General features: G+C 41.7%; 1 protein-coding gene across 1 annotated transcript; it reads left to right on the forward strand.

The window, feature by feature from the left end:
* The first annotated feature begins 7,081 nt into the window (after nucleotides 1–7,081).
* LOC130926968 (gamma-crystallin M3-like) lies at nucleotides 7,082–7,799 on the forward strand. The gene is made up of 3 exons (XM_057852337.1): nucleotides 7,082–7,130; nucleotides 7,202–7,444; nucleotides 7,524–7,799. Exons 1-3 carry the CDS (start codon nucleotides 7,122–7,124, stop codon nucleotides 7,797–7,799), a joined length of 528 nt encoding a protein of 175 aa, XP_057708320.1. The 5' UTR covers nucleotides 7,082–7,121.

The following is a 7,799-nucleotide window of genomic DNA, read 5'->3' on the forward strand; positions in this document are numbered from 1 at the left end:
TGTACAGAAATACCTCATTTATGACGTTAAATTGACTTCAAGACCAGCCGCATTAGATGAATTTCCGCAAAGTACTGTTTTTGCGGGATCTATTCACATACTTTTATCACCATAAAGTGCACTTATTCCAACTAAGTGCACCCATTTCTGCGTGTTATAAATTAAAATGTGTTTTCCTATTTTACACTTATCTTATTGTTCATACGCAGTGAAATAAAATTTGTTTATCATATTTTCACAGATTTAATGAAATCAGATCAGTTTTCAGATCTATAATATGTACATATAACCGTATATATATTTAAATTATATATATATAAATTCGGCCCGCGACGTCGTGAATCCGCAATAGTCAAACTGCAGAGTAAAGAGAGATTACTATGATATACTATACTATATTATAGTAATATCCTATACTATACTTTAAAATATTAAGTTCTACTCATGTACTGTAATAATTTTAAGAAAATAAATGGGTTGAGAGAGAATGAGCTACCTTTCTTTGAGAAAATGCAAACTTTTAAGTGTCAAAACAATAATTATTTTCAGCAATCTGTGTTTAATGACTGATGTTGCTGGGTTTTTCAAGGTCAATTTCAAGATATCATGTACAGTGAGGAAAATGAGTATTTCAACACCCTCCGATTTTGTTCTCCCACATAGAAATGATGGGCAACCTTTTCGTATTGTACTGCTGCAAATAAGTATTTGAACACCTGAGAAAATCAATGTTAATATTTGGTCACCTTTGATTACAATTACAGAGGTCAAATGTTTCCTGTAACGTTTCACCAGCTTTTCACAGACTGCAGCACGGATTTTACACCACTTCTCTACACAGATCTTATCCAGATCAATCAAGTTTCTGGGCCGTCACTGAGAAACACTGAGTTTGAGCTTCCTCCAAGGATTTTCTTTAGGGTTTAGGTCTGTGGCCTGTACTATGAAGCCAGTTTTCTGGTTTATTAGGGTAACTTTGAGAGTAATCATGTGCAGCCTAACTTCCTGGCTAACCGGGACTATGAAAGGTGGATATGTTGGAACCGGGGAATGTTGCCATGGCGACATACGCCACACGTCAAACCTGGTCATCTCAGAGTTAGATCTTGCTTAATACCAGGTTTCCGATTAACCACTCTCTATTCAAACAGCACTCCTCCGCAGACGTGTCCTCTTGACAATGACAGCATACTTGGACGACCCGTACGATATTGCCGCACGGATTGTGAGGGGCTCTATTCGGAGGGCACGAGTCTTTAGAGACCGCCAGAATCCGCTGGCGTAGTCGGACGATGTTCTCCATGAAAGATATAGATTTTCAGCTGAAAGAATTTGTTACCTGTGCCAGCTGAGGGAATTTGTTCCCTGTGCCAGCTGATCGAGGCGGACGTCTCTAATATAACCCGCCGTACAAAAGACGGGGCCTATTATCATTATGCACAGGCATCGTTACAAATGTGACCACACAAAACGTAACCACGCATCGCATCCCCGCCTTTCCTTCTTTTCCTGAGTCCTCACAAATATAACACAAAATTGTGGGGGGGTTTCAGGCTCGGACCTGGAAATCAGGTTAATTGATCAGCTCGGGCCGAGTCGGGCTGGATTTTTTTAGGGCCCAATCTAACCTCTACTCTGAAAATGTTAAAAGGACATACATATTCATACAGTCAATGGGACTAAACATACAATCATCCTGCTTCATGTGGTGATGCACATACGATAAATGATTTCTTATAGGTTAACGTACCAAATCTTATTTTATTGTCCTGACAGCAGGCTTTATTTATTTTCATGGACATAAGTAAACTGGCACATTGACACATTCACAAATCACACGATCTGTAAATCGCTGCCAACTAGGGTTGGGCATCGAGCATTGAGCATCGATGGGACCCGGTTCTAACACTCCGGCTCTCCCGGAACCGTTCGAATTTTAAAATTTCGATTCCATGTTTCGATGCCCTGACCGCCGAGCGGAAAAAAAATGCTGCCGAAAACCACGAAGAAAAAGCCATAAAAAGCGTATGTTTATGCATTGCAACTTAATTACAACCATGGACACGGTGCAGCGGCGCTCATAAATTTGGCTTAACTTTACCAAAAAAATGACCAGTCAGCTAAGTGCAACATTTGCAACACAACTATATAATTCAAAGGTGGCTGCACGACCAATTATGCACGACCGACTTCACTGAATACAAGAACCAAGTGCATAGCTAGTTGAGTGCTACGTAGTTGACACGCTGCGCTGTCAGAACCAGGTAAGTAAAACAATACATTACGTCTGTCTTCTGCTGTTCCCGCGATCCGACCCCGGATTAAGCAGTAGATGATGGATGGATGGATGGATGGATTAAGCAGTAGATGATGGATGGATGGATGGATGGATGGATGGATGGATGGATGGATGGATGGATGGATGGATGGATGGATGGATGGATGGATGGATGGATGGATGGATGGATGGATGGATGGATGGATGGATGGATGGAAAATAGTATGAGAATAAGTCACATCATTACAGCGGGCTATAGTCGATATCATGTTATTGACCTAGATGCAAAACGAAAGACCAGTGGCGTTAGAACATATAAAGAGAAATAGATGCGAAATGACAGACTCGTTGGTGTTAGTAAACAGCCGCCATCTTAAAGCAGTAGACGCCTCCGTTAAAAATCAACAGTATTAAAAAGATTTTTGTTTTGGAATCTGTTGTGTTGCTTAATTAGAAAGAAGCAGCCATGTGAAGCATTTGATTACTTTTTTAATGAACTCGTAGTAGTGAAAACATAACATCACAACACAAAACATCCTAGCCAGCCGTTGTCATCTTCTTCTCCGCATTATAAGTACAAACTCTTACAGCACCACTCACTGGCCTAACTGCTATTGTCACAACATAAACATTGCATGTGTCTGTAAACATAACAGAATCGGTTTTACAAATAAGGAAACCTTATCATTTTGCCTCATCTACATCAAATTATAATCAATAGAATAATTTATACTAATGCTTTGTTGTAGCTCCCAGCTAAGGTACATGTATGGAGAAAGAATATAAATAAATGTTTTCTCCGTGAGCTTTTGAAAAATAAACATCATCTGAAAGTGCACTCCTGTGGAAAGAAACTTTATCAGGTTAAATATAACCCTGTAAGAAGTTCATATAATTTATACATTTCATATTAATTGTATTAATGAGAAATAATAATACATTTTGAATTCATATAAATTGTCAATTCATTTTTTTTTTTTTTTAAATCGAGAAGTTAACACATTAATATAAACCAATAAAATTTAAATGATTGATTTTTTTACCCTGCCTTTTTTTTTTTTTTTTTTTTAATTTAAATTTTTTTATTACCCTGCCTCTTAAAAGAATCGGAATCAAGAATCGTTTGGAACCGGAATCGAAACATGGAACCAGAATTGTAACCAGAATCGTTCAATTTCAAACGATGCCCAACCCACCTTTTTTTTTTTAAACCTGTCCTGTTCAACTGTTTGACATGGAGAATGGACGTCTAAGTGTCCTGTTGGTCTGAACCGTTTTAATGTTTCACATTGAGATCATACAACACACCTCGCTTATTATGACAAAGCAGCGAACAGGAAGGGGTTATGGGGGAACAGAAGAAAAGAAACACAAGAGAAGAAAGAAAAGAATCACAAACAACAACATGAAATACATTGAACACCTACATGAAGCCCATCCCTCCTCCCGCAGCCCAGCAAAGGAGCCATCCCCCCCGGGATCAAGGGTGGTCCCCCAGGCCACTCGCGCACCCATCAACCGACCTTCAAGGATTGCAAGAGGGGACCCACCCCGGACCGCCCACCCCACCCCCACCCGCCCACCTGGCCCGAGAGCCACAGCCGCAGCACCCCGACTGGCACGCCACGCCACGGGACCCCCACCAGCCCACCAGGGCAGGGCAGGGTTCCCCGCCGGCGCAGGCAACATCCAGCCGATACCCCGGCGACCAGCCAGCGACCCGCAACGGAGCGCAGGGCGGATACCCAGTCAGAGAAGAGAGGGGAAGGCGGAGGCAGGAGAATGCCGAGGAGCCGCTGCAGGGCGACACGAGATCTGAGCCCCGGCCTCCCCCCTCTCCCGCGGCCGGCAGCCCAGGCAGAGCGGAGGCCACACCCTGGGAGTCACACCATAGAGAAAAAGTGTTTGACCCACCTACCACCTTATTACTGTGGTTGCAGGTTCCCGGCTGGCAGCCATTACCCAGCACCGTGATGGGATTGTGAGGGGAGGGTAGTGCAATGTATGCAATATAATAGGAGAGCTTGGCTTGGGGCAGTGGGACCGCAGCATGGAATTTCTACCCAGCCGCCCGTCCCACCGCCCTTTGCTGTCGTTGTGGCGGGGCCTGCCGTGAGGAGGTAACGTGGTGTTGGATTTCGCGGTGAGGGTGGATTTTAATTCCTCATAACTCCGCATGATTATCGCACATTCCTCCTCTGCGAAGTAAGGTGCCCGTGCCATTGTCGCAAGTCATGTTTGACTCTGGTTTCCGCCCCCCTTTATGTGAACGGGCAGTAACTCTGATTGGGTTGACACAGGTTCGACTAATCGACCTCATAATCAGCGTCATAGCACAGATTGACCACAAACTAACTAACTGGGTAACTAGGTTTTGTCAATTCCGCTGGTAAGCAGGATTACTTCTGAAGAGGTTGAACTCCGTTCGCAGTACAGGCCACTGGAGCTCCTTTCAGGTCATTGACCAGCTCCTACCTTGTAGTTCTTGGCCGATTCCTCACCATTCCTAGGATCATTGAGACCCTACAAGGTAGATCTTGCATGGAGCCCCAGTCCGAGGAAGATTGACAGTCATTTTTAGCTTCTTCCATTTTCTAATAATTGCTCCAACGGTGGATCTTTTATCACCAAACTGCTTGGCAATTGCCCTGCAACCCTGTCCAACCTTGTAGAGTTCTACAATTCTGTCTCCGTTGTCTTTAGACAGCTCATTGGTCTTGACCATGTTAGAAATTGGAGACTAACAGATCCTTAAGACTCACAATGCTTGCTAATAGACAGGTGTTCAAATACTTATTTGCACCAGTAAGATACAAATAAATTGTTAAAACATCATACTCTGTGATTGCTGGATTTTTTTTTTTTTGTCTGTCACAGTGGACAAGCACCTACCATGAAAATTTTAAACCCGTCCATCATTTTTAAGTGGGAGAATTTCCAAATCACAGGGTGTTCTAATACTTATTTTCCTCACTGTAGCTATGTGCCATCGCCTCTACTGTGTTTTCGATAATATTTTAGTTTCACTGATGGTTTTACTAACTCATATAAGTTTGATTTTACACACATCTACTTAGGATGTTGTATATGTGCTTTGAGTATCACATATATTACATACAAGCTCCAGATAAAACAGATATGAGCTTTATACATTTTATAGATATGGTTATGGTTATGGTGTTATACTTACTGTATATAGCGCTTTTCCACCTTTCAAGGCGCTCAAAGCGCTTTACACTATCTCGCCATCTTTTTCATATAGGACCTGCCTCTGATTGTGATTACCTATTGTTCCCACCTGTGCCCCGTTCCTTATTGCATTGCATTGCTTTGCTTCATTGCAGTACTTGCTATTTCATCTCACTGTTGTGCCTTGAAAAAGCATCGCTTGTAACATATATTTTGTTTCATATACATGAGTATTGTGTAGCACATAGTGGTATGTATATTTCGTTTGTTTACATTTAGTCTAAAACGTAGTTAGATTCAGAGGTGGGTTGTAATGTGCTACATTTACTCCATTATGTTTCCTTGTGTAAATTTTTGAGAAAAATGTACCTCTAACAGTATTTATACTTAAGCCATTGTTTATACTTTTACTTGCGTGGAATTATGAAGAAGAATCGCTACTCATACTCTGCTACCTTGGACTACACTAGTCGTTACATTTTTCCTCTTTATTCTACATACAGTATTAGATTTGACCTTTTTTTTCATTTTGCTTGAGACACCAACAGTGGCTCAACCAGTTTCACCAATGAGACTTGGCAACAATAATCACATTACTTCATTATAACAATCAGACTAAAGCTCGCCATTCTATGACTACGCCTGCCTGTTCAATCACATGGCGTCTTTAAAGCACCGTAAAAAATTATGTATTTGACGTAGAGCGCCGCCGTCAACATGACTTGAACAAGCGGATTTTAATCTCTCTCCCAGTTTTTATTTGTCACCGATTGACCACAGAGATATGATCCTTTTAGTTTCATAATAGGAAATCTGTTTTCTCCACTAGAGGGCAGTCATGAGCTTTGGACGAATAATGTTTAGTAAGTTTTTTTTTTTTTCGCTCGCCGGAATTCAATGTTTTTTTTTTTTTTTTTTTTTTAATTACTTTGGCTTACTGTGGCTATGGAATATGTTATAGTACAGTATAATAATAACACTTCATATAGATAGCTTTGTGCTGAGAATATGTATATATGAAAATACCATTGTTACAAAAAAAAAAATTAAATCAAACATCTTAAACAGTTACTCACAATGTTACTCATTACTTGACTATCCTTTTCACCAAATACTCTTTTTGTAATTGAGTACATTTTTTGGGATGACTACTTGTACTCTAACTTGAGTAATATTATTTTGAAGTTGAGTAGCGTAAGTTTTTGGCTACTCTTCCCATCTCTGTCGAAATGGTTATTGGCCACACAAATTGGCCAGATTGGCCACACAAATAAACCTTTTCAGGTCTGCTCTACTGTGTGCTAATCCTACAGTACTGGGCACATCTAATATTTGCCTGTTACATTTTCAAGCAATGCTTTATGAACTCAATCATCAAAATATTCAACATCATTTCTTATGAATTTGGTGAATAAAAAGAATGCATGACTTCAGTCAAAGGAAAATTCTGCATGGTCATTATGACCCTGTGGCTATATGTGCAAGCAACTCAATGCTCTATAGGCTTTTAAAATTGGGTGCTTGCTCAGGGCTTTAGACAATAGGGGGCACACTGTCTTTGTCTGGTATCAGGTATAAAAGATGCATGTTCAGGCAGAGAGGTATCAGTTCAAGCACAGTTCTCTGAGAGATCCAGTAGCTCACCACTACCAATATGGGCAAGGTAGGTGCCACCATTACTCTTAATTACGCTTTGATATATCAGTAAGCTAAAATGATCTCACCACCCTACAGATCATCATGTTCGAGGAGAAGAACCTCCAGGGTCGCTCCTATGAGTGCATGAGCGACTGCGCCGATATGTCCTCCTACCTGAGCAGGTGCCAGTCCTGCCGGGTGGAGAGCGGCTGCTTCATGATCTACGAGCGTACCAACTTCATGGGCAACCAGCACCTCCTGAGGAGGGGCGAGTACTCTGACTTCTTGAGTATGATCGGCCTGAGCAGCGGTATTAAGTCCTGTCGCCTCATCCCCATGGTAGGATTACTCGACAAATGTTAAAACGAGTTTCTCTACTGTTTTGGCTAATTCTGTTTTTATTCCCTCCAAAATAAAGCATAGAGGTCAGTTCAGGATGAAGATCTTTGAGAGGGAGAATCTGAGCGGTCAGATGAACGAACTGACAGATGACTGCGAGAACATTTTAGAGCGCTTGGGCATGAATGAATGCTTGTCCTGCCAAGTGTTGGAAGGCCATTGGCTCCTGTTCGAGCAGCCCAACCTCCGCGGCAGGATGCTCTATGTGAGGCCCGGTGAGCACCGGAGCTTCAGGGAGATGGGCATGAGCAACACTCGCTTCATGAGCATGAGACGCATCACAGATTCATGCTGA

The sequence above is a fragment of the Corythoichthys intestinalis genome, chromosome 12 (genome assembly GCF_030265065.1).
Source record: "Corythoichthys intestinalis isolate RoL2023-P3 chromosome 12, ASM3026506v1, whole genome shotgun sequence".
NCBI lineage: Eukaryota > Metazoa > Chordata > Actinopteri > Syngnathiformes > Syngnathidae > Corythoichthys > Corythoichthys intestinalis.

Coding starts and splice junctions, on each gene's coding strand:
- LOC130926968 (XM_057852337.1), top strand. Junction 7,445..7,523: donor CCTGTCGCCTCATCCCCATG/GTAGGATTACTC, acceptor TCCAAAATAAAG/CATAGAGGTCAGTTCAGGAT.